General features: G+C 48.8%; 1 protein-coding gene across 1 annotated transcript in view; it reads right to left on the bottom strand.

Moving 5' to 3' along the window:
• Positions 1-1,385: 1,385 nt before the first annotated feature.
• Positions 1,386-25,750, bottom strand: part of KIF1B (kinesin family member 1B) — a 76,202-nt gene continuing 51,837 nt past the window's right edge. Inside the window, exons 26-48 of the mRNA XM_083375536.1 lie at positions 24,515-24,763; positions 21,417-21,535; positions 20,940-21,025; positions 19,859-19,988; positions 19,221-19,383; positions 18,305-18,395; positions 17,569-17,684; positions 16,234-16,289; positions 14,664-14,772; positions 13,934-14,000; positions 13,249-13,333; positions 12,457-12,562; positions 10,182-10,296; positions 9,577-9,710; positions 9,140-9,201; positions 8,751-8,896; positions 7,337-7,576; positions 7,063-7,134; positions 6,823-6,944; positions 6,222-6,371; positions 5,550-5,742; positions 4,628-4,746; positions 1,386-4,201 (exon numbers count right to left, since the gene is read on the bottom strand). Of these exons, the coding sequence (XP_083231662.1) occupies positions 4,159-4,201; positions 4,628-4,746; positions 5,550-5,742; positions 6,222-6,371; positions 6,823-6,944; positions 7,063-7,134; positions 7,337-7,576; positions 8,751-8,896; positions 9,140-9,201; positions 9,577-9,710; positions 10,182-10,296; positions 12,457-12,562; positions 13,249-13,333; positions 13,934-14,000; positions 14,664-14,772; positions 16,234-16,289; positions 17,569-17,684; positions 18,305-18,395; positions 19,221-19,383; positions 19,859-19,988; positions 20,940-21,025; positions 21,417-21,535; positions 24,515-24,763 (2,773 nt within the window). The 3' untranslated portion in view covers positions 1,386-4,158. The remainder of the gene's footprint in view (positions 4,202-4,627; positions 4,747-5,549; positions 5,743-6,221; positions 6,372-6,822; positions 6,945-7,062; positions 7,135-7,336; positions 7,577-8,750; positions 8,897-9,139; positions 9,202-9,576; positions 9,711-10,181; positions 10,297-12,456; positions 12,563-13,248; positions 13,334-13,933; positions 14,001-14,663; positions 14,773-16,233; positions 16,290-17,568; positions 17,685-18,304; positions 18,396-19,220; positions 19,384-19,858; positions 19,989-20,939; positions 21,026-21,416; positions 21,536-24,514; positions 24,764-25,750) is intronic.

Here is a 25,750-nt window from a genome sequence, read left to right as displayed (position 1 = left end):
AAAGCACCTTTGGGACAAGCGTGACCCTGGAATCTCCACTGACCTTAATAGTGTGGCTTTTCCTTGCTTTTGGCTGCCATGGCCTACCCCCCCACACACACTTTAAACTGTCTCCTTGGAAAAAGGAGAAATACACCAACTCCTAAAGTCTCATTTTTTCCCCCCAGCCTCAATTCAGGGTGGCACAAACCATATTGCCTCTTGTGGCTTCGTTTTCCTGCCCTGCTCCATTTTCCTTGGTGCATTCTGTCTCCTGGGGCAAGGGGTCCTCGACTTTGGCCACTTTTGAAGACTTGTGGACTTTGACTCCCAGAATTCCTCAGCCAGCATACTCCCAGGGATCACATTCAAAAGGTAGCAAACCCCCCCTCCAATGCCTTTGAAAGGAAACAAGACAATACAAAACAAGCCCACCCTTTGCTCATAGGCTAGTTGTATCTTTATTGTTTTCCACCTCGCTCACTTAACAGTTCAGTGGTGCAGTTACCGGACACAAGTGTTAGATTAAGAGTATCTGCATTGCACACCTAAAGGCTATACAGCAAAATGGTTCCAAATTAGTACAAATACATGAAGTCTATTTACAGTTTGGATACCCAAGCTCCAAAACATCAGTTATATTTACAAAATAAAACATGGGTTGCCGGGGACGGGGGGGGGGAGGGAGAGGGGGGGAAGGGGGGCAAAAGGAATCAAAAGGAGCAGAGAAAAATTAATCCTGAGGTCCCAAGGGTCTCGAATGGATTCCTTCCACCGGGGGGATGAGATCGGTTCCCAACGAAAAATTTGGAGAATTGGGTCCAAAAGGCCACTTCAGTTGAGCAGCAAATTAGTGGGGAGGGAGTGTATGTGGCAGGTCCCTGTTTAAAAAAATAAAAAATAAAATACATCTGCAAATGTACAGTCGATCCTAACAAGAGACAAACCGCAAAGCACAAAGGATTTGGGACAGGGATGTCCACCCTTGGCCACTTTTAAGCGGCCAAGGTTGGAAGCCCCTGATTTAGGTAATCAATAAATAAGGAATCGGGCTGGGGGTGTGTGGCAAACAGGTTGGAATTCCACCGATGCTGCTCCAGGGAGCAGAAGAGACTCAATCGTGGTTTTACAAAACTTCCAAAACTTTAGACCAGCTTTCTCACCTTGGCCGGTCTAAAGCAGGCGGCTTCTTTGGCTGTGCCTGGATGGATTTGAACCCAGTGCCGAAGTGGCCTTTGGAGCCAAAACTGAAATTTCCCTTCCTGTCCCCCCCTACCCTTCCCCAGGGCTAGTGAGGAAGCACAGCATGAAATACATTCCTGGCAGTTTTTTTTTAAACAAAAAAATGTAAGCTGCTAGCCACCAACGATGAAGGAGGAACGATAGTGGATTATTGTTTCTTCCCCCCCCCCCCCCGGACAAACTGAGGTCTTGTTTCGGATACATTCAAGGAATCTTCAAGCAGCAAAGGTTATTATTATTTTTAAATATTCCCCTGTTATTCAAAGCAGCATGTTAAGAAATTTAAAAATAAAATAAAAAGAGGCGAACGGAATGGGAAATAACCTGTACCGTGTGATGCCTGTGCAGACACAGGATTAAATCCGTGACGGAACGTAATGGAAGGAGAAGAGAGCAAGGAAGGTTGAGGTTTATGTACAAAGAAAGTGAGCACAAAGACACCTCCGTTTAGAAGGGAAAAAAATACAAATTAAATAATCCCTGTAGTGCCACCGGGTTAAAACAAAAGCGGAAGAAAGGAAAAACATCTTTGCTCGGAAAAACATCTCCAGGAATTCTCTTGGTTGCTTGGCAGCCCTTTTTAATTTAACATAATTTAATGACCAAGGGGGAACCAGGCAGAAGAATTAAAATCTGCTCTTTTGCAAAGATCGATCGATCGATCGATGTAAATGAAAGGATGAATCGACTGGCTCCGATTGAACGGAAGGAGTAGATCAGGGGTCTTCAAACGTGGCCCTTTTATGACTTGTGGACTTCAACTCCCAGAACTCCTCAGCCAGCGTTGCAACGCTGGCTGAGGAATTCTGGGAGTTGAAGTCCACAAGTCATAAAAGGGCCAAGTTTTGAAGACCCCTGGCGCAGATGTTTCTCAGATCACAATTAGGGCCACGTCCTCAGCTTCAACTTCTATCATTTCCTTAACTGCGGACTGCAAAGATGTCAACGGTCCTTGCATGGAGCCGCAGGGCGTGCACAGAGGGTTGGCTGGCCCGTGGCAGCGGCCCGCAGCTCCGGACAGCGGCCCAAAGAGCTGGCTGGCTCTAGGCCCTGTCGGCTGTTGAAAACTTTCTAGATCCGGCTTCTGTCTGCTGAAATTCAGATTATTATTATTATTATTATCTTAAAGTGAAGCACAGAGGTGGCGTTTCTTTCTCGGCTTTGCAAGAGCCAGAGCTGGTTAATTTTGAAAAAGGGCTTCCAAAGGCCAAAACAACCAAAAATAATCTTAATTCCCCTAGGTCAATTTTAAGTCATCCGCCGGACGAGCGGATCCAGAGCATCTAAAATAAGCGACGGAAGGCAGCTTAAGGCTTCCACTGAATCTTTTGCTCACGTAAAGATTGGCCCAAGGTGAGGTGGTGCGTTTGTGTAACCTGTGGCCTACGCTGTGCCTTTCTGACCCCTTAAGGCTCCTATAGAGCCCCATATGTCATTCTTGTGATATACGGTGCGGTTTTCCCAGAGCAAATTTTCCAACCAGCTTTGTTCCAAAGCTCAACAAACAATCAGAACAAGACCAAAATGTTAATTTTAGCGTAGACACCTTATTGCCAGAAAAATTCCCTTTTCTGGCTCCGGACAGATTCTCCCCACCATTTTATTTCCACAAAACTAGACTGACAGTGTCTTTTGTTGTGCACAAAAGTAATAATAATACTAATAACTTAACTCGTCCTTAAATTCACTGCAAAATGCGTCCCCCCTCTCCTCCGCCGCCCCAACCTGGCTCCTCAGCTGCCAGCCTTGCAGTTTGGCTGTTGTGTAGTGTCATCACAGAGCTGAGAGTCCCATTGTTAAGACTCGCTTTTAGTGTAATAAACCCAAAACAATCAAGCCAAATGCAGAACTATGCCTCGTTTCAGGAGCCAAGGTCCTTTGCTTTAAGCCAGAGGGGGACGTGTGTGTGTGTGTATGTTTGTGTCCAAACTCGGCCGCTTTTAAGACCCGTGGACTTCAACTCCCAGAATTCCCCAGAAAATGCTCAGAAAATCGTCCCGACTCTACGTCACGGCAAACTCTGTGGAATTCCACGGCAGAATTAAAAGAGTATTCCCCATCCCACGTGGAAAAGACCCCCTCCCCAGGGCCTCCAGCCAAGGGGTCTCACTAAGCCATTGATCTAAAGATGGGGGGGGGTGGGAGAAAGCTACACCCCACACCTATCTATCCAACGGGGCGAATGCAAAAATTCAACTGCACGCCTGGGGTTTGTTTTTTGTTTTTTTGGCGAGGGAAAATCAGGTTTTCTCTCTTTTCTCTGGACAGAATTGCCCAGGCTCCTTCTGGGTCCGTGGCTGCCCAAGCGCTAAAAAAAATAAAATAAATAAAAATTAAGGGGCAGGGGTCTTTCCTGGAGAAACACCAAGTCTGGTTATTTTTCCTCCCCAAGACGAAAAATCAAACTCTCGACATCCAGACGGAGACAAAACACACACAGAGCAGGACAGGCGACATCACTTTGGGGGGGGGGTGAGGAACCAAGGGCCCAAATTTTGGGGAGGGGGTGGGGAGTTTTCTTTTAAAAAAGAAAAAAAGTCGTGCATATATAAATATGAAACCCCCTCCCTTTCCACCCCGCTCACCCACACGCATTTTCCCCCCTCCCCCTCCCGTCATTTCTTCTTCGGTTTGGCCACATGCGATGAATAGTGTTTTCAACACTTGAAAAAGAAAATCATTAGAATCGTGTTTTTTTTAGGGGGGGGGGGGAAAGGGAAGGAGGGAGAGAAAGAGAGAGAGAGAGAGAGAGAGAGAATGTGGGAAAGTGCTGGAAGTCAGCCAAGTTAAGCCACAGGGTTAATTAAACACAAGGAAAGAGAGCCACCGACTCAAGTATCACAGAGAAAATGAGAGGGGGAGGTTTTATCTATAGCCAAAGATGGATTGGGGAGAAAATAAATAAAAAAAAAATTGCGTGAGAATTCCCCAGGGACTTCAGTACTTCAGTTGTCCGGAGAGCCTTCGGGCGTGTTTGGACCTGCAGAAGAAAAAGAGGAGGAAAGCAACTCAGTGCAACGCAAACCACACAACCACACGGACTGCGTCTATCCTAGCCAGCAGGACCCGGTGACAAGGCTTTTTTTTAAAAAAACTTCCTCTTTTGCCGATGAAGGTCCCTTTTTTCCTAACCGGTGCCCTCGCTTCTCGCCAGTTTTCCAACACTTCCTCTCGAAGGAAACACGTCCGCCCGTTTTCCTTAACAGACCTGAAATTTACACGCACACGCACGCACACACACGCATGCACGTGCCTTCCCAGTCCCCTTTTCCCCGCAGGGCTGTGGATGCACGCTATACCATTTCGGGATTTTAACCAAGTTTGCAATGGTTTCCCCCCTGCCTGCGCGCTTGTTCTGCTAGGCCCACAAAAAAAAGACCCATCGGCCCCAGCGTGTCCCTCTTACCGTATCGTGCCAGCAAGAAGGGGGTTGAAGGCGTACAGCCAGTCGCTCATGTCTTTGTCGTTGAGGGCTTGAAGGAGGACGCCTCGGTGTCTGGTACAGACGGCAAAGGTGTTTGGGGTCTAAAATGCAAAAAAGAAAACAAGGTTTTCTAATTTTACATAGTAAGTATTTGAAAAGCCAGCCTGGCGGCTGGGTTAATCGATAATACAACGACATACAAGTATCTTTAGTACAAAATCTTTCCTCTCTTTTCCCCTTAGCGTTTACTGTCTCCTGTTTAAACGAATACGATTCTTATTAAATCAATTAAATCAAAAAAATTCTTACATTTATCAATGATTTTTGGCTGATACATATCCTTATCATTTCAACGTTCAGTCTTTAGAGTCTTTATCTACATGCCGGCATTTTAAGCATATGGTGAACGGTTGAGGAATTGGGTATGGCTAGTCCAAAGAAAAGAAAAACGGGGGACGTGATACCAGTATTCCGGTATTTGAGAGGATGCCACAAAGAGGAGGGGTGGGGGTCAACTTGAAGCACCAGAAGGCAAAACAAGAAACAACGGATGGAAACGAATCCAGGAGAGAAGCGACCTGGAGTTAAGGAGAAACTTCCTAACAGTGAGGACAATTAACCGGTGGAACAGCTTGCCACCAGACGTTGTGGGTTGCTCCATCACTGGAGGTTTTTAAGAAAAGACCGGACATCCATCTATCTGAAATGGTATAAGATCTCCTGCCTGAGCGGGGGGGGGGGGGGCTGGACTAGAAGACCTCTAAGGTCCCTCCCAACTCTATTCTGATTGACTTGATTTTAAGTCCTTCCTTTTACTGTCTGCATCCAAGACGAGGAGGGGGGTCTCTTTGCAACTTCCTAGGGATCAGGAGTCTTCTCCGAGTTTCTGGAGCCGCCCACTGACCTTCACCATGGCCTGCTGATCCTCGCTGTACTCCACTTGAGCCGTGGAGAGGTTGATGATCCCCCTCTCCACTGGGTCTTTGTCGCTATTGTAGATGAAGACGTACGGGCGGCGCACCACCACAAAATGCTTGGCCCACGAAGGGGAGAGCGGCTCCTTGAAGTGAAGGTAACCTTTCTTGGAGACCACGGATCTAGAAACAGAACCCCAGCCCGGAACATGACCATCAGGGCAAGGAGCCTGAGTGGTTACAGCACCAGAAGGACCCTCCCCTTCCCAGTGGGAGGAAAAGGCATGAATCAAGAGCCTTCGAGAGCAGGGGGGGTCTTCAAACGTGGCCCTTTGATGACTTGTGGACTTCAACTCCCTTGTCATCCCTTCCTCTGCAATCTCCCCGCTTTAGTAGGAGGGGAAAAAAAACAACCACCCAGGCGTGGCCTGGCTGAGGAATTCTGGGAGTTGAAGTCCACAAGTCATGAAGGGGCCTTAGTTCCCTCATGCTGGCTGAGGAATTCTGGGAGTTGAAGTCCACAAGTCATCAAAGGGCCACGTTTGAAGACCCCCTACTCTAGAGGCTGGGATAGAGCAACCCATTTTCAAAAGAGACGGGGGGGGGGGGAGGCTTGATTTGTCTCCCTGTTGCAAATGGCACCTTCCTTCCAAGACTCTCACCCAGGTCGGATTTCCTCAATATCCGGTACAAGGTTCAAAAACTCATTTTTCCCGGCTCTTGCCAAGTAAGAAGGTTCAGCAGGGGGGGTCAACTGGAATGACTCTGCCTCCAGGCCAGGGCTAGAAGCCCGAGAATTCGCTTCGGGGGTTCTGTGGATTTAAAACACACACACACACACACACACACACACACACACACACACGAAAACAGGCCAAAAGAGAGAATGCGGTTAGTTAAAATCAGGCACTGCAAAAGCACAAAAAAAAACACCGACTCTTTTCGTTAATGTGTCGTGATTGGTTCAGAGTCAAAAAAGGGAAAAAAAAAGAAACAGAACAACCAACTTAGTTGAGGTTACTTATCTATGCTCCTAATAAACCTGGATTCAACTGTGGCTCTTCTCTTCCCCCCTCTCTCTCTCTCTCAAAAAAAGCAGAGTTTGCCTTTAAAGCATGCATCCACCAGGACGAACACAGGGCTGAGAGAGAGAGCAAGGGCAGAGCAAGTTTCTTCCCAGCCCTGAGAGAGAGCTTGTGTGTGTGTGTGTGTGTGTGTGTGTGTGTGTGTGTGATACGGGCGCGTCAACTCGGTCCCACTCACTTCTGATCCACCGAGTTGTACCTCGAATCGGACAGCGAGGGGCAGGTGGTAGACGGGGTGAGGGTGGAGCTGCTGAAGCTGGAGACCGAAGAATCCCGCCCGAGGGGAGAGATGTCGGACAGCTGGAAGAAGGAAGCGATAACGCTCAACTCAGCCCTGCGAGGAAGGCCCCCCGAGTAGGGGGAAAACAAACAAAAAAACAACCACTGGCGTTTCCCACGGGTCAAAGCTTCGGCTTACCTTACAATCGCTGATGCTGTTGTAGACCTGGTTGAACTCGCGGTTGAAAGAATGAGTAAGAAGCTGAAGGCACTGGGAAGAAAAGGGCGGATTAGGACAGAGGAGACGACGGACCAAAATAGTTGAAGCCCATCTTCAGAGTCGGCTAACAACTCTGATCTAGTCTGGACCCCACAATTAGGGGGGAAAGGGGGTGAGAGAGGAGGCAGGTTCGTCGCAACCGTCACCCCGCACGGCCGTCGCACCACCACCACCACCGCCCCGGGCTCGGCACCTTGGTAGCGAGCTCCTTCTCCCGCTCCACCAGGCTCTCGATGTCGGCCGAGTCGTAGCCGCTGCTCTCGCTGGGCGTGACGGCGCTCTCAAAGGTGGCGGAGGAGATCTGCGAGGAGATGCTGGTGGAGGTGCTGAGGCTGCTGCTGCTCTGGCTGGGGGAGAGCGAATCGCTCAGGGACTTGGGGAGGCCGTCGGCGAGCTTCTCGCGCAGCAGCAGGAAGTGACGGGTCTTCTCCACCTGGGCAGCGAGAGGAAGAAGAACCATTCCCTGACTTCTAAGCCGGGATGTTGTCGGAATCCCTTGATGTTTCGTTTCTAACGGTCGCTTCTGTGCAAAACCCAAATCTCATCCTCCCCTGGATTCTGCCCTTCCCAAGGAGGGGAGGGAACAAGCCTAACCCTTCCTTGAAGGTAACCTTTTGTTTATTCCGTCGGCCTGCTATCCATCGCAACAGAACCAGTTACTCTCTGACTAGGCATTCCCCTCTTTGTCTTGCGGACAGCTAGGAAAGGGGGTGGAAAGTGAGGGATGCGAGCCTCCGGAATCTGGGTTGCTTCGCCGGATGAAATGTGAAGGGGTGGGATTGATCCTGCTACGAACGGACTTCTGTTTCTCCTTGTCCCACGAGGGGCTTGCCGCCTGGAGCTTGGCTGATCCGGAACTGATCGAATGAACGGAGGGGTGGGGTTTTCTTGGGGAAGACTTTAAAAATGTCGATCTGTGAAGGGATCTCTCAGATCCTGTCTATTATGCCTGCTATCTTCTAAAGGTAAAGGTTCCCCTGCACACGCGTGCTAGTCGTTTCCGACTCTAGGGGCCAGTGCTCGTCTCCGTTTCAAAGAGCCAGCACTTGTCCAAGGACGTCTCCGTGGTCATGTGGCCGGCATGACTAGACGCCAAAGGTGCACAGAATGCTGTTACCTTCCCACCGGAGCGGTCCCTATTTTTCTACTTGCATTTTTTACGTGCTTTTGAACTGCTAGGTTGGCAGAAGCTGGGACGCGTAACAGGCCCTCACTCTGTTACGCGGCACTCGGAATTCGACCCGCCAAACTGCCGACCTTCTGATCAACAAGCTCAGCGTCCTAACCCACTGAGCCACCGCATCCCTCCTACTTCTTAGTAAAAGTTCCTACTTGGAGAACCTCGTCTCCAAGGATCCTTCTTCCTTCAGATGTGGGCTGAAGTGGGTTCTGACAGATCTCCCTTCTCTGCACCCCACCCCACCCCAAACTACAACAAGCATTGGTTGGGAGACTGAGAGGGGCCCAGCGAGGAAGGACAGATGCAGAAAGAGGGAGAAGGAGAGTTTAAGAACTTCGGCAGTCTCGGGGAGACGTTTCACCGGTGGGGGGGGAGGGACAAAACAAAACAAAATGAAATTCCTCTTCCTGCTCCTTTGGGCCCCCACCTCATGCAACAGCTCCAGCTTCTCCAGTTCCCACTGGTGCTCCAGGATCAGGCTGTCTCCTCGGGGTCTCCACCCTGCCAGGTTTTCCTCCCCTCGGACGTAAGCCACGGAGGTATCCAGGACTTTCCGTCTCCTCCTCTGCATTCCTGGAAGATAAAAAAAACAGATTCAGGTCCAGTCAGTTTCCAATGCGCCACCTCCTACTCCGTAACCGCACAAAGGAAGTCCAGTGGCCTTTTGAGAAAGCATCTTTGGGAAAAAACATGTCATGGATGACTGAGAATCTCCGTGGGCGGAAATGCAATAAATTAACAAATCAACCCGGTTCAGGAAAAATAGGGTGGATTTTTTCTTTTTTGGCATATTCACGAAAAGGGGCGTCTTCTGACCTGGGCTTCCGGTGTCCGACATTTTGCACAAGCTCAACTCGTAGATCCCGGTTACTCGGTTGCTGCTTGCCAAGAGGGAGGCAGAAAAACAAAACAAAACACCAAGATGACAATTTGTGAAAAACAAGGCAGTCTCAGGAAAGGGTTGAGCTCTTCAAGAATCCTTACACTGGCCCAAACTGCAGCTAATTCGTCAAACAGCAAATATATATTTTTATGGTCTCCTTCAAAGGAAGGAATCTTTGACCAATTTTTGGTCGGCCTGAAGCCTCCGCTTGAAGATTTCAAGAACCAACTCAGCCCATCTTTTGAAATTTCACGAGATGGTCTGCGAGACCCCAAAGAGACAGCAAACTAGGACTGCCCAACAAGGTTAATCCACGTGTCTCGTGGCCCTTAACTAGCCCGGGGGGGGGGGGGGGAACGATCTGACTTACGAATCTGGGGACTTAGAGTAGCCACGTCCGAAGAGACTCCGCAGCGAGCGGGGGGGCGAAATCTTGGCGTCCCGTGAGTAGAAGACCATGCAGATGTCTTTGGTGATGACGGCCGGTTGGATGCAATGATCCAGCTGGAAGGGAAGAAACAGCTGGATCATTCCCAACCATCAATTGTGCAAACAGGGGGCACTGCCGCTCTCTTTGGCACAGGCGTGGGACACAGTGTGGGACACCCCAGCTCTGTTTACCCCCCTCTGTTCAAAATCAGGTGAACTCACTTAACAGGAAGAGGAAAAGACATCTGTCAGTTAGGAAATAGCACGCTAAAAGGTCAAGTATGTCCTTTTTAGGGGCCAAATGTGTACTTTATACTTGATTCTTAAGAGCTCTAGTGCTTCAGATTGTTCAGTAAATAGGCAAAAGTCTTAAATATCGGCTGGTTTTGAGCTTTCTGGCAGAAAACAAAAATTAGAAGCGAGTAGCATTCTGATCGAGCAGGAAAAATGTTGAGGTCTGATTGATTTCACCAGCCGTTAAGGGTTTCTGGAGCAGTCCGACCTCCGTCAGGCTGACGCTCTCGAGACCAGAAGAAGCCACCTCACCTCCAGGTAAGCCGAGAGGGTCATGTAGATCTTCTCAGCGTAGGGGGTCACCCGGTTCAAAAGAAGAGAGTTGTGCAGAGAGCTGTCCCAGACAGCCTCAAAGCGGTAAAAAGTCCTGGGGGAAAAAAATAATAATATTAATGCGGAGGTGATTCGCCCAGCCATGGCTGGGCAACCATCAGGGGTAGGCAACCTCGGCTCTTTTGTGACTCATGGACTTCAACTCCCAGAATTCCTGAGTCAGCTATGCTATGCTGACTCAGGAATTCTGGGAGTTGAAGTCCATGAGTCACAAAAGAGCTGAGGTTGCCTACCCCTGGCTTTTATTTATTTATTATTTATTTATTTAATTCCATTTATATCCCGCCCTTCTCCGAAGACTCAGGGCGGCTTGAGCGTATTCCTTTCTCGCTTTTTACTGACGCCCTCTGACTTTGACATAACGGCAAACCTCAATCTTTTCCAGCGACGGGGGTGTCACCGTATCAAATTAACTCCTGTGTCACTCCTGGCTTGGGAATCAGGGCGAGCGACTGCCATTCAGAACGAAGAAGGGGAAAGGGAAGGGATGGCGGCGACCTTTCCGTGGACAAGCAAGGAACAGGGCCTGGGTTTGCTTTTGTTAAGCTAGCTGGTTTCTGAAAGTCTGCTTGCCCAGTCAAACCGGCTGAAGGAAAGAGAACTGACTGGGCCAGCCCTGCCTTACAGCTATTCTAAGCTTTTTCAGCTCTTCCAAATCTGGATGGACCTGCTTTTGCCGGGCAAAAAAGAAATTGAATCTTGCACAAAAAGAACGGCAGAAAAGGAGGGGAGGGCAGATTGGGATGGGGTCCCGGTAGAAGCGGAAGCAGCAGCAAATGAAATCCCCCCTTTTTTTTTTTGAACTAGTTTCAACCAGGGAGCAGAGAGGGTGCAAGGTGATGTCTAACTCTTGACTGCCTTGTGGAAAAGATGGAGAGGACGACGTTAAAATGGTATTTCGACCGTGCAAGAGCCAAAGGCTGAGCACAACAGAAGCCAGAGTGAGTCAAACAGGAAGAAGCCAACATTACCGGATAGAGATTGGGAATTGCGGGTCAAGACACACCGGGAAGATAACCCCCATTCCCCGATTTTTCAGGATGGGATTAGGGAAAAGAGCAACGAGTAAAAATTAAGGGGAGTGGTGGTTGGGGGCGGGGGGAGGAAAGAAAGAAGCTAAGCACAAATATGAGACTTGAACTCGCAGAAAAGCTTCTAGCTAGCAAGACTCAAATGCTTGGCCAAACTTCTCAGGTCACAAAGTCTCTTTTTTTTTTTTTTTTGCAAAACCCCTAAGGTTCTCAAGACGCGCTGGGCAGGCCTCTGAGAAAGGGGCGAAGGGGAGGCTTTGAAGCCACCACCCCCCGAAAAAAAACAAGGAGAGGTGGCACGGCGCCAGGCAGCAAAGAGGGAGGGGCTGAAAACTCTGCTCGCTCGGCCGCCAAGCTGGGATTAGGCAACAAGGGGAGGACAACGGGCTGTGCACTAGGCCGGGAGCGCTGGGGGCCAAGGAAGCAAATTCGAAAAATACCTAGGCATATCCTTATCAAGGCAGAGCCTGTGGAGATACAGAAAGCTTTCGTTAAGTCAGCCCAAACGTGGATGGACGAGCGAGAAAGGAAAGCAGCGAAGAAAAAGCAAAACTTCCAGCCAAAGGACAACGCAAAGGCACAAAAGGCAGGGACACGAATACGCAGGCACAAACACACACACACACACTGAGACGTGCATCATACACATCATAGATCTCACGATCTAAGAGGGCATCGTCACAGCCGTAAGACGGAAGCCTGGGGTGTGTGTCTGTGTGTGTGTGTGTGTGTGTGTGTGTGTGTGTGTGTGTGTGTGTGCGCGCGCGCTAAAAAAACCTTTGTGGTGTGTTATAATATTATATCACTATTTGTCTATGACAAAAGGCTCGTTTCAGAGGCCTGTAGGTCAAACAAGCCTGACTTTCGTGTATTCCGGCTGTTCCATTTCCCAGCTCTTGACGAAGAAGACCCAGTTTGCGCTTATTTCGGCAGAGAAACGCGGTCGCAGATTCTTCAGGGCCACCCAACCCCCCCCCCCGGTCTAAAATCTTGCTTCGAAACGATCCTATCCTCAGAGCACGGAGAAGCCTCTCCCAATCCAGGGCCCCCTGTCAATGGGTCAGGATTCCCATCCCTCGGGCTGTCTGGGGAGTGTGGGAACTGGAGTCCACCCTAGCCGGGGGCTCCCAGGCTGGGGGCGGGGTGGGGGGAACGCCTCTGACCTGTTGGAGCTGTGAGACACCCTCAGGTATTTCGCGGAGATGATGTTGAGCGACAGGACGGCGTCCACGGCCGTTTCGTCCACTTCAGCTTTGTTCCGGATGCGCCCTACGGGAGAGGACAGAAAGGGGGGGGGAAGTGCCGATTGATTCGGTGTCACTTTGCAGGGGAAACTCGCCCTCGAGCGCCGGAGAAATTTGGAGATCCCGGCAGTTCAAATGGGCAGAAAGATTGATTGCAAGCTTAAGCACTCTAGAAGAATCTGAGCTACTAACAGCCGAGCAAATCGGCGGCAGATAAAAAGAGTCCGTGGAATTCAAGGCCGGCTGGACTTAAGATGTGTGGGCACGCAGGGACTCGGGACCGATGGCACATTTGACACCCCCCCTCCTCCCTCCCTCGGGCTCAGCCTGGTCGTCTCCTACGTCTGTTTTCCGAAAGCTGTGCAATTGCGGGTTTGGGGGTGGGGGTGGGATGTCTCCCGACGGAGACGTTTCCCCACCCGAAACTACTCGTCGCTCCAAACACCCTTTCAAGCAGCGGGGTGGGAGGATCTGAACCCGAGGCTGGCTTTGGCAGGAGGTTATCCTTCTGCAAAGATTCGAAAGGGTGTTGGAAGGATAGCTTCCTGCCAAACCCAGCCTGGGGTTCAGGCCCTCCCACTGTGCTACTTCAGAAGTAGGGTCATCTCTCCTCGCTGAAGACCCCCTGGGCCAGGTATATATGGATGCAAAGTGGGCTGGAGCACCCCGCGGTGAGAGGAGCTATCTGGAAGCCGAGGAAAAGATACCTACCGACTACCAGTTCTCTCACATCTTTCCAGTGGAGCTCATTGCCTTTCTCGTGGATGATGGTAATGGTGATCCTCCGTTGTATTCCCTGTAGTGATGAAAAAGAGACCCAGTCTGTGGCTTCTCCCCCTTAGCATTCTGCCTCTTCAAATACAACTGACTCCAGATGTTGGGCTTTAAAAGCGCCAGGTTCTCCTGACATCTGGAGGACCAGCAGAGAACTGAACTGAACTGAGCCGCGGACGCCTGCCAGGTGCAGGGGCCAAAAGGCCCCATCTCACTTCGCTGCCGGCCAGGAAAAACGGGGAGAACGGAGCTGGAATTCACCAAGACGAGAGGTTTATAGGCGGATCCCTCAAGGGTACAGAGTTAAATTTTCATTTCGGACAGTCCAGCTTTTGGGGAGTGTGTGTGTGTGTGGGGGGGGGTGGGCAGCATCTAATAGTCCCTGTCTGACTTCCTGGCAACACGGTCTGGTTTGATTTCAACTCGGATAGGAGACTGCCAGAAATAACAGGATGGCAGGCCGGGCAAATTGGGAAGGAAAAATCACAACAAGGAAGAATATGACCATCGGGCTTCTCCGTGCGCTATTGTCACTGCCCAAAAAAAGAGTCTTCCTGTAGTAAGCAGAATCGAGGGAGTTTCAAAAGGAGGCTTCGTGGGGATTTTTCAGCATCCCACCTACCTGGTGAAGCAAGAACGTGCCTTGGCAGGGGAGACCTCCCGTGTGGTCAACAATGGCCGGGATGTATCTGCAAGGAAGAGAGAGAGAGGGACAAACAGAAAATCAAGATGAGGGAGAGGTTTAACTTCCCCAGGGAGTCACAGCTACTTCCAACCCAACCATTTCTCCCCACTCCCACCTCAGATAAGCTCTCCTTAAAAATACAGCCAGGCTAATTGCTGGGAAGGACCAAGATCTTAGCTTATCAGTAGATAGTTGCATTTATTAGAGGCGGCTTTGGGGGAAACGGAAAGGGGTGCTTAAAACCAGCTACACGGGGGGCTCAGAGAAGAGCATCTGCGTCTTCCTCTCTTTCATTCTGGGAACCAGTTACAGAGCTGATTCTTCCAGCGTGGAAGGAGAGCAAAGCGTCACTTGGAAAACTTTTTCCATCTTTCTTTCGAGACTGAGCTCCTGATCCTAAACCCATTCTGACACCCACCCACCCCTAGATACTCCACAGCATCAATCTCTCTCACAAGGCAATACTTCCGAATGGCCAAGCAAGTCTGAACGATGCTCCTCTGGGTCTGCGGCAAGAAAGGAGGTCTTCGCCTTATCGGCCCGTCGGCCGCTGGTTCTCCGTGCTCCCGCTTAAATCCACCCAGCGCCTTCGGATGTCCCCCTGGGCAACAGGATCTCGCTTTGCCCCTTCCGAGGTAAACGGCTAGCGCCCCCCCCCCCAACTTACTCTCCCGTCGGCTCCAGTTCGCTAATCTCGAACCAAACCAGGAGATCGTATTTGGTCATGCTCTGTCCCAAGTTGGCTTTATTCATCGTGTTGAGTTTGGTGGCCGGGACTGAAAAAAGAGAGAAAAAGGCCTGGCTTAAAAACTAAAGAGGAAATGCGGTCTGGAAAGGACAGAGGGACAATCCTAACGCTGCCTGGGGTTGAGGAAGGCAGCTCTGCTGATGCTTAAAGAAAGCTTTTTCCAGCCTGCTTTGCCCGACGGGTTAGCGCTCATAGGCTCCAGCCTCAAATAATGGATGTTACATTACAATCTAATGGAAAAGGTTTCCCCTGTCCAACTCTAGGAGGGCAGTTCTTAGCCGAGGGAGCCAGCATTGCCCAAAGGACGTTCTCCGTGGTCATGTGCCCAGCCTGACTACACAGCGAGGCGCATTGGAGGTTATTACCTTCCCATCGGCCTGCTTTCGAACTGCTAGGGGGCGGGAGCTGGGGCAAGCAACGGGAGCTCACCCCGTCGCGCGACGCTCTGGGTCTCAAACCCGGGTCGCCGGCTTTCCAACTGACAAGGACAATGAGGACAATCGACCAGTGGAACAGCTTTGCCTCCAGAAATCGTGGACGCTCCATCGCTGGAGGATTATTTTTTTTAAAGAAGAGGCTGGACATTCAAGGCAGGGGAAAAAAATGGAACGAATGAAAGAATTCAACATGCACAGCTGAAAGCTAAACCAACAAAACCATGGGTGGGTGGGTGGGTGTGGGGACGAGCGAGCGGGATGGTTACCGCGAAGGGAGCAACGCGCGAACAGAAAAAAGGCTGATCAACAGGAGTCCAACACAATCTCCAGGCACGAAAAGAAGAGCGGTTTCACTTCATCGAGTCCTCCAATCTATTTTTTGGGGGGTGGTCTGCTTTGGAATTGGTCCCAATAAGACCTCTCAACTGGCCCACAGTTTGATCCATTTAAGGCTGGTGGCCCAGTCAGCCAGATGTGGCCTACTGGTCCAGCTGCAGAGTCAGAGTCAGGAGAGGCAGATCTTGCGATTGAACAATGTTAACAGTGTCGTCACAAGATCTAACCGGTGACTGTTATTCCTGCTAGGGCGGAGAAACTAGTAAAGTTCGTCTATTCCTTTTCATCCCAATGATGTGGGGTCCCTGGCGCTCTCTGAGCTTGGGGTTGTGTTTCCTTGCAGATGTTTCATGACCGCGTTGATGATGTTACCCAGTTCGGTAACGAAACGTCCGCGAGAAAACGACCAAGTTCAGGGAGCGCCAAGGACCCCACAGCTCAGTCCTGAGAGCTACAAACATTCCCGTCTGTCGGTGCTAATGCACTTTTAAATCTCGTTTTCCAATTCGGGGGCCCCTAACTCCAAAGGATTCTGAGTCCCGCTGATCCGTGGATTATTCCCGTTACATTTGATTCGGCGCCACCCCATTTCACCCAAGGCTGTGCGACTCCCTGCGGCCTTCTTAAGCACCTCCATGCGCTCAGAACTTGGTTACGGAGAGGGGACAACGGTGTCTATTTCTTGTCCCAAGGAAAAAAACAACAACAACTCTTACCTGGTTTGGAGAGTGGCATGGGCGGAGGGAAATATCGCCGGGATGGCTGGGCAGGGCTGCGGAGAAAAAAAAGGCAGTTAGCGCAACCGGTGTGTAAATATCTGAAGGAAAAGGGCGTGACAAGGACACCTTCGAATTCCAGCGCCACGGCGAGGATAGACAGATCCCTTTTGCACAGGTTAATCCTCGACTTACAGGTGAGCCCAAAACTTTTCTGTTCTTAAGGGAGACCTTTGTTAAGTGGATTTGGCGTCCCTTTTGGGCAGAGTTGTTAAGCGAGAGCTACAGCCGCTAAGTTAGTGAATCTGGCTTTGCTTGATCTGAAGGTCGCCCAAGGGGATCGCCCGGCCTTGGGTCACGGCAACGGTCGTAAATAGGATCCGGTTGGCCACGCATCTGAATATTGATCACACGACCGTGGGGATGCTGGGGAGGTCGTTAAGTGTGAAATATCAGCCGCAAGTCACATTACTCAGGGCCGTTGTAACTTCGAACGGTCACTAAACGAACGAAGTCGAGGGCTAGCTGCAGTCTCTCTGTAACCTGCTAATCTAGACCTGTGTCTAGAGAGGAAAAGAGGGCAGTGCTCTATTCAAGACAAAAGAGATTCCGAATGACCTGGATTTGGTTTTCCTCCACCCTACAAAGGTGGAGAAGAGTCACCCTCCAAGCTTGTTCCAGTATCATTTCTGGACGTTTCGTTACCAAACTAGGCAACAACCTCAGCAGGATTTTCTTGTCCTGTTCTTCTTCGCTTATAAATAAAAGATAAAATCCTGCTGAGGATGTTGCCGTTTTGGTAACGAAACGTTCAGAAATTATGTCGAAACAAACGCAGAGAAGAAACCACAGCCAAAATCTAAAACCCGAGCCATGAGTGTAATTTTGTATTATTTCAAAAGTAACCCTTATTCTCCTTCTCGTGGACACCAGCAGGAGAGGCAAAAGGAAAGAGGGCGGTGGTGGTGAGCGTTGTTTTGCTTCTATAACACGCCAGAAATTCCTCCTCTCCTAAACAGAGGGTACCGGGTGGTCCTCGTCTTATGACTACAATCCCTTGCTAAGCCAGGCTGCCCCATTTTGCCACAGTTGTTAAAGGAATCACTGCAGCCAATCGGGAAGGTGATCAATAGTAAACTACGTGAGCCCGGGGACAGGGCAACCGTCATAAATAGAAGTCAGTTGCCCAGCCTCTATCAAGTGATGCTGCAAAGGTCTTGGGCATGAAAAGCCGGCCATACATCGCTTTTTTTCCCCCCAATGGTGTGGTTAATTTAGAAAGGTCCCTAAATGAATGGTTGTTGTCGAGGACCAGCTGTGTTGTTATCCAGGTACCTGTTGAGTTCCTGTCCCTGCAGATGTGGGTGGAGCTGATAGTGCCCGAAGACTTCGAAGACAATGGGCTTGGTCTTGATGTATTCGACAAAGGATTCGGTCACTTCCACGGAGATCTGTCAAGAGGAGACACGGAAAAAGCCATCGGGAGTGAGCGAGGAAAGACTTAAAAAATAAAAATTCCGCCAGCCAGCGGCGTAAGAGAAAGTTGGGTTGCCTCTCTGGAAAGAGAAAGATTGCTGCCCAAACGTCAAAGGCTGGTGGTGCTGATCTCTGAGAAGCTACCAAGTGCCCCTCTAAGAAGGCCACTGACCAGGATGAAACTTGGGCAGCTACCTTTCCTCGGCGTTGCAAATTGCCTTTAGAGTAAGGGGGGGAAGAAGGCGTTACTTTTGAGTGGGTTGGATGGAGAAACGAAACTTCTGCGATTAGGCTGAAGACCGCTGAGAGCCTGAAAGCTTTTCAAGGACACCCGAAACAGGTGTGGATTTCAAGCGGACGGTTCCCATCACAAAGTGAACTTGGTGTATATGGGCTACGTGAGACATTGGGGGTTTGGCTGGGAAAACTGTTGCTTAATTACTATTGTGTAATGAATCGGTGTTAAGTTTTTGCTTCAACATTATACCATGCAGTGTATTCAATAAACAGTAAGAGTTCGGGGGCGGAATGAACCTGGAGTTTTATTTGGATTCTCGAGCCAGAGGTTGACAGCCAATTCATCCCTTTCACTTACATTTTGGACATGATAAAATCCAAGTGGGGCCCCTCGGCCATTATTTTTCAGAGGCTCGGTGGAGAAAGCCTCATCGTGCCGGTGGAGAAAGCTAGGAAAACAAGAGTAAACCAGGTGAAGGTAAATTACTACATCATCGCCTTGCTTAGCAATGTTCGTTTCGGTCTCAGTGACGGCCGTAAGTCAAGGACTACCTATATCCCTGACATTTCCCACCTCATTATCAACCAGAAGTTCTCACAGCAGACATAATACATTCCTCAAAGAACATTCAACATGGACAACGACAGTGAAGACACAAGGTATTCCGTTTGTCAGCATCCCACATCCCAACCTGCGTGTCTATGCAGATTCTCCGTCATCCAGCTCAGGGGGGTCCCAAAGCTGCTTTTTTCAAGAGGCCGCCGGACTTTCTTTGCTTTTCCTTGGAAGACATTTCGCTTCTCATACAAGAAGCTTTCTCCAGCTCGGACTGAAGTTCTGACCGACTGATCCATTCCCCACCGCTCAGTCCGAACTGAAGAAGCTGCTTGGAGGAGAAGCGAAACGTCTTCAGGGAAAAACAAAGAAAGTCCAGTGGCCTCTTTAAAAAACAACAACAAAAAAAAGACCCAATTTCTCCTACTCATTCGCTCACACACCTTTCTTTCTCATCATTTTTTACATTCATCCTCACCCCTGCCCCCCCCCCAAAAAAAAAGTTTGGGAAAGAACAAATTTCTCTCCACTGCTTGCAGAAAGCAAATCTCCTGGGCCCTGCGTTGAGCGAGGCACCCCCTCCCCGCAGCAGAGACTCATCGGCCGTGAACTAACAAGGAAAGAAAAGCCTTCAGTGCCTTTCCAGAATGATGCAGATTAGGCCAGGCTTTCCCTGTCTTTCTGCAAACATGAGGACTAGGAGCTTCCTTGGACTTACTTGAACTGGCAGAAGATATCCGCGTATTCTGGGAGGATCCCGCTGGCTTGGAGCACCGTCACCCGGAACGTAAAGACGCTGCCCAATTTCAGGTGGTCCCCAATCTCCTCGGTAAAGCCTTCCATGGCCATCTTGCCATCCAACAGCGGGGTAGATTTCAGGTCTGCCAAAATTAAAAAAAGAAAGAAAGAAAGAAAAAAGGAATTTATTTATTTATTTATTTATTTAAAAAGGGGCAGCTGTCTCCGGAAGGGATTGCAAAAACATCCTGAAGCATTTTCACTCGGACGTTAAGTCACATCCGAGTGGCCTGTTCTTTGCCCGGCTGTTAAGAGAAGCCTCGAATCCAGAGGTGGCCTTCGTGGCATCCAAAGAGCCATCTGAACATCTCTTAAGTTGCAAAAAACAAAACAAAACAAAACAAAACAAACCCACCCACCCCAAAAGCCCCCTGAAAAAGCAATGTTGGGAACTACTCCTCCGTGCAGACATTTGCAAGGCATAAAGCTTCTGTCCTGCACGAGTGTTTTAGGATCTGGATCTTAGCGGAGCACACTTATTAGGCGCAGCTTCGTTTGACCCGTCTCCCAATTTCTCCTGGACCTCAAAAATCTCCCGGGGAGGCCTGCTCGACTTACCCAACTCGTTCATCCTGTTGATTTCTTCAGGGGGAGTACTGACTTCCGTGCTCTGCCCTTGTCCCTCGACGATCCTCAGTTCTTCCAAGGACAATCCAGAACGAGTCATGGACACGGATGAAAAGTCGCTCTGGGGAGAGCAGGTGGGGGGGAACCGCAAAGAAACGGGAGACGGTAAAACGTAAGAATGTTTTGTAATGAACAATGTAAATTTTGTAGACAAAAGAATGATTCTTTATTGAAATAGGGAATTGTGGGTTACCCAAAATTAAGCTTTCTTCTATATAAAAAAGGTAAAGGTTCCCCCGCACACACGTGCTAGTCGTTTCCGACTCTAGGGGCCGGTGCTCATCTCCGTTTCAAAGCCGAAGAGCCAGTGCTTGTCCAAGGACGTCTCCGTGGTCATGTGGCCGGCATGACTAGACGCCAAAGGCGCACGGAACGCTGTGACCTTCCCACCGTAGTGGTCCCTATTTTTCTACTTGCATTTTTACGTGCTTTCGAACTGCTAGGTTGGCAGAAGCTGGGACGCGTAACAGGCGCTCACTCTGCTACGCGGCACTCGGGATTTGACCTGCCAAACTGCCGACCATCTGATCAACAAGCTCAGCGTCCTAACCCACTGAGCCACCGCGTCCCTATTTCTCCTATATACTATAGGCTATTTTAGAACATCCTATCGCAATTAGATAAAATTTAAAAACAGGGTATTGATATGTATTAGTGAAAATATATTTTGAATTTTATTGACTGACTGGGTTACAACTAGAAATATACTAACTTGCTTATTTTGACTATGTAATCACTAAGGGAATTAGAGAGGGCATCTCTGTGGATGTAACCTGAACTATTTACAAATGGTTGTTTCTTATTTTAATGACCCAACCCCCATATTTGTTTCATAAATACATGTACATGTAAATATTTTTTTAAAAATCAATAAAGCTTGTATTAAAAAAAGAAGAAGAAAAAGAAACGGGAGATGCCCAGTGAGGACGGCTCCCACTTTCTTCCCAAGAGATTTCCTCGTTGCCCCTTGGGTGCCGAGACTGTATAGAGGCACGCTTGAGCAAGAGATTACCTTGTCAAAATACTCGTTATCAAATGAGATCTTGGCCGTGCCAGACTGCCGAACGCCAGAGCCGTAATCGGGGGCTTCTTCGTCGGCTGTCGGGGAAAAAAAAAAAGAGAATATTCGTAGTGCAGGGTTGAGCTCTGGGGGTCCTCGATGCTCTCTGAGCTTGGTGGTTACCTTGCAGATGTTTCATTACCAAACTAGGGTAACACCATCCCGTGCAGAGCACGACATGATGACGTTACATAGTTTGGTAAGGAAACGTCTGCAAGAAAGCCAGCACGCTCAGAGAGCACCAAAGACCACCCCCCCTCAAAGGGAAAGAAAGAGGCAAAATACAGCAGTTAGAGACGTGAGCTTTCAAACACCCATCTTTAAAAGGTGACAGTTCTGCTACTGGCCCAAACCGTGAACAAACCAACGACGTCGGGAACAACCCAACAGCCGCGCTCAGCTTCTCGGCAAGGCCTAGCTGCGACTTACCGGCTATAGCTTGGACTGCCACGCGCAAAAATCCGCGCACCTCTCCCTTCTCACTGACCACAGCCACTCTGTGGATGAGGGGGACTGGATAGAGAAGATTGCTCAAGTAGACGAACGCCCTGCAGGGAAAGAAGGACGTAAGCCAAACGTCAGACCGGGGTCGTTCGTAAAACCAAGAGTTAATTTTGACTAATTGGAAATAGAGGTGGCATTTGGTTGAGGACAAACACGGTAAGAAGTCATCCGTTATCAAGTCTGAAATGAAACATAGCCTTTCATCCTTTTAACAAGTCACCGACGGTTTAACTCGTCTCACGGGTAACTGTCAAGCGCTTACATATGAAATCTTGCAAGAAAAACAGGACACGCGCCCAATTTTTAGCCCTTCCTTCACTTTAAATTTTGAGCAGACCGGAATATTTTTAATGCTTTTCTTTAAAAAAAAAAAAAAAACAGTTTCCATCGCTTTCGTGGCAATTTCAAGGTTGCTGTTTACATTCAGAAGTCATCGTCAACGATGTTTAAAGGCCATATGTTTTGCATCCAGGGGCAGAAACAGCCTACCGCTGTACACTTTACATTAAAGCTTACACGTATAAGTAGCAATTTATATATTGCATTTTTGTGCAAGTTAGCTTTGGCAAAAGGAAAAAAAAACAAACCCTGGTCTTTGCAGCAGAATAAAATAACATTTTCAAATTACATTTTCCACCTTCCAGCCCCTCCCAATATAGGCTGTCCCTACAGGCATAGGGAGTCTACGTCACAAATGGCCCAAACAAAAGCACACATGAATAATTCAACTAGGAAAAACAAACACTGTGGACTAGAAAAATGGGAAACTTTTATATGGTCACGTTAATCTATTCTGCCATGCCCATGTGCTTTTCCCCCAACCGATGAGAATTTCCTGAAATGAAGAGAAGGTAGAAGCGATGCAAAACACAAGCACAAACGGTCTGTATATTTTATCACCCAAAAAAAATGTCAGTAGGGATGCAACACAAAAGGGAGAAAAAAACACTAGCAATATCAACACAATGGATACACAAAATAGTAATGGCTGCAAACTCAAGACTAAGACAGATCGACATCCTTTCTCCAGCCTGCTTTGCGAGTTTATTTCGGAGGGGAGCAAATTCTTTTAAGGCGGCAGCAACAGCAGACTGAAAGGAGAGTTACAATAAGCCCATAAAAAAAAACGAAAACAAGTGAGATGAGAAAATAAAAGTTTAACGTGAGAAGAAAAAAAAAAAGGAAGGGGATTGAAAGATGACGAACGGAACGCAAAGAACGTCTGGGAAGGGTTGGAAAACATAATCCATGCGGGTGGGGAGACAAATTGCTTAGCTATTGCTAAGCACATTGGTTTGTGCTTAAATTGTAAGCCGCCCTGAGTCTTCGGAGAAGGGCGGGATATAAATGGAATTAAAATAAAAATAAATAAAATAAATAAATGCTCACAAGGCCCCACTTCCGGTGCCTTCCCCAGCCAAATAAATATCAATTTCACACGGTGTGCCAAAAGAGTTGACTGCAAGGACTGGCATTTTTCCTCTGAGCCACAAAGTGGAAGCCAAACCAGCATCCAGATGTGGGCCACTGCATGGCCTCCAAGCTCTCCAGCTTAACAAATGGGGGGGGGGGTGGCAGGACAAAAAAGGCAAGATGGGAATTGCCTAGAGCGGCAAGCGGTCACAGCAGGGCACTCTGGCCACAACCGCCAAAAACTCGCTGGGGCGAACCCCGAGTGCAATTTCTACCTCTGGTTTTTAAGAGGCCTGCAATGCCACACAGGCCTGGCTGGTAATTTTTAAACGGTGGTAAAAGGGTAAAAAAAAAAAAGACAAGAGGGCTGAGTTCTCCCATCGTGGGAGCTTTTAAGAAGCCACAATTTTACTGGCAATGCACAGCCGTAACGGTGTCGTATTAACAGAACATCAAAATCACGTTACGGCTTCATACGAGTACGGCCTTCAGATGGAACCGGTGAGTAAAAATTAAGAAATCTTAACTGTGATTGAGTGTGCGGTTGATATTGCCAGTCAAGAAATATTTATATGGAAGTTTTTGAAGAGTGTCAGCTGCTATTTTGTGTATATATATATATATATATATATATATATTGAGAAAATGGAATATATATATATATATATATATATATTGTGTATATATATATATTGCCCTGTACACCGCCCTGAGTCCTTTAGGAGAAGGGCGGTATAAAAATTTAATAAATAATAATAAATAATAATATATATTGAGAAAATGGAACCCTATAGAGAAATGAAAGCTCTGGCTTCAAGGTCAAACTAGTATTTAAAACTTTGACACTGCAGCTTTTAGTCCTATGCGCAATCTTCACATATGTTTATCCACTGGGGCAGTTTCAGTGGGCACCTGTCGCACAATTGAAGTGCTGGATTTTTGCTTTCTGACTGATGATTTGAGAGTCACTGGGTTTTATTGTTGTGAGTCACCCAGAGATGTATTTTCCATGGGTGCCCGTGCAAATGTTGAAAACCAAACGACCCACCACAACGAATTCTCTTTGAAAGCCCACAGCGTGCAAACTAATTTCCACACTAAGCTTAAAGCAAGCTCCGTTCTGCGAGGCAATTTAGGAGAGGGGCTAAAAACTCAATTTATCCAAGACTCCTGAATCTTGGATCACAAGCTACTGTTTTAATTTAGAAGGCTTGGGAATTTTTTTTATCAACGGATGCTTTCAGAATAATTCTTTTTTTTTCTCCGTTGTGTTTTTGCAAGCCTGCCCAGAGAGGACAAGGAGACGGGAGATATACGGATTTTTTTTCAAAAATCAGCAAAATGGAAGAACGGAAGGTGCTTTGTGTAACACTCGCCGTGGCCTTTACCCAGAGGTCAGATGAGGCCACAGACTTTAGGGTCATTCTAGAATGTTACGCAGGCTAAGAATTAAAAAAGAGATGAAATCAAAATTATCCTGAAAAACCAAGAGGACGGGGAAAATCAGCCTGGGATTTTGGCCTGGACTGGTTTCTCTTGATGGGAACGGACACGCAGCTCATGGGAAAAGCCAGTCCCTGCTGGTCGTTCGTACAGTCGACCTCACCAACCTTCCCACCAAAATGAACCAAGGGGACCGGTCGTAAAACGGGTCATGCCCATCACTGAAGCAGTCCAGTCCTTCCTCCGTCCCGACGTCGGAGCCCGTGTCGTCCACAAAGGCCTCGTCGTCAAAATCCGTCATCTCATCCTGCTGCTCATCGGCCAGCTCCGTGATATCGGAATCGGCGGTGGAGAAAGTGGGGGAGGGCGTGCGGTCAGCCAGGCGCTCATTCACACAGCCGTGGAAAATGGGGGAGCTAGATAGATCGGTTAACGGAACACTTTGATTAACGTGGCAAGGGAGGTGGAGGAGGAGGAGGAGGGGGGGAAGAGAAAGAAAGGAACAGCTTCGTTGGGGGGAAAAAGAGGGGAGGGGAGGGGTCTGTGGCTGAGCCCAGTGCACAGCCCACCGGAACAACATCACAAGGCAAAGCATTGGGGTGGGGGGGTGGGGGGGGGCAAAGAGGGTGCGAGAGAAAGCACAGCGCGGTGGAAAGGCAGACTGACTTGCGTCCGGATTGCGGGTTTCCGGCGACAGAAAGAAGCATTTCCTAAGCTGTCAAAGCAAAATATTCAAGCCAGTCTGCAAAAACAAGCACCTCGAATCCAAAACTCCCGTTTCCCGTGTTGAGCTAACGTGTCGGGGAGACGACCGCGTGAAGCGTTCTTCCTTAGTGAGCTAGCTCACCAGAGGCAAGGAGACGACAATTCAGCGGGGTAGGAGCGGATTGGCGTCCCCGGGAACGGGACAATCTAAATTTCCACCAAGCTAGGAAATTAAGTTGGGTGGGTTTTAGGAAAACCTGTTACCGGGATGATTTTAAATGGAAGAAAAATTCTCCCTGTGGCTCTTTTATCCTCTCGTCCTTCCAAAAATATCTCTCAGAAGCAAGAGCGACCTAATTTAAACCTCTGGCTCTTTTCTAAAGGAGGGCTCAGAAGATAAATTTCCCACGGAATGGGCACAAGGAAACGTGATGGGTAAACTGAATTACTATTCAGGGCGCAAGAGGTCGATTTTCAAGGAGAAATGGACCAATTCAGCTCATTCTCAAATTCAAAAAACAAAAAAACCAACTGGATGGGTCTTTGGGCCCTTCGCGCAAAGCCCTGTGCCAACCGGGCATCTATCCAGGAGCGGATAGGACAAAACGATGCTGCCGCTTCAGAGATATTCCCGCAAGGCCAAATGAGGGGGGGGAGCGGTCGTCTCTCTTCCGCATGGGCGCCCCACGGAATGGGGT

The sequence above is a fragment of the Vipera ursinii genome (assembly GCF_947247035.1).
Source record: "Vipera ursinii genome assembly, chromosome: 17".
In the NCBI taxonomy this organism is placed as follows: Eukaryota; Metazoa; Chordata; class Lepidosauria; order Squamata; family Viperidae; genus Vipera; species Vipera ursinii.
Note: the sequence above shows the minus strand (reverse complement) of the source record. Positions and strands in the feature narration are given on the sequence as shown.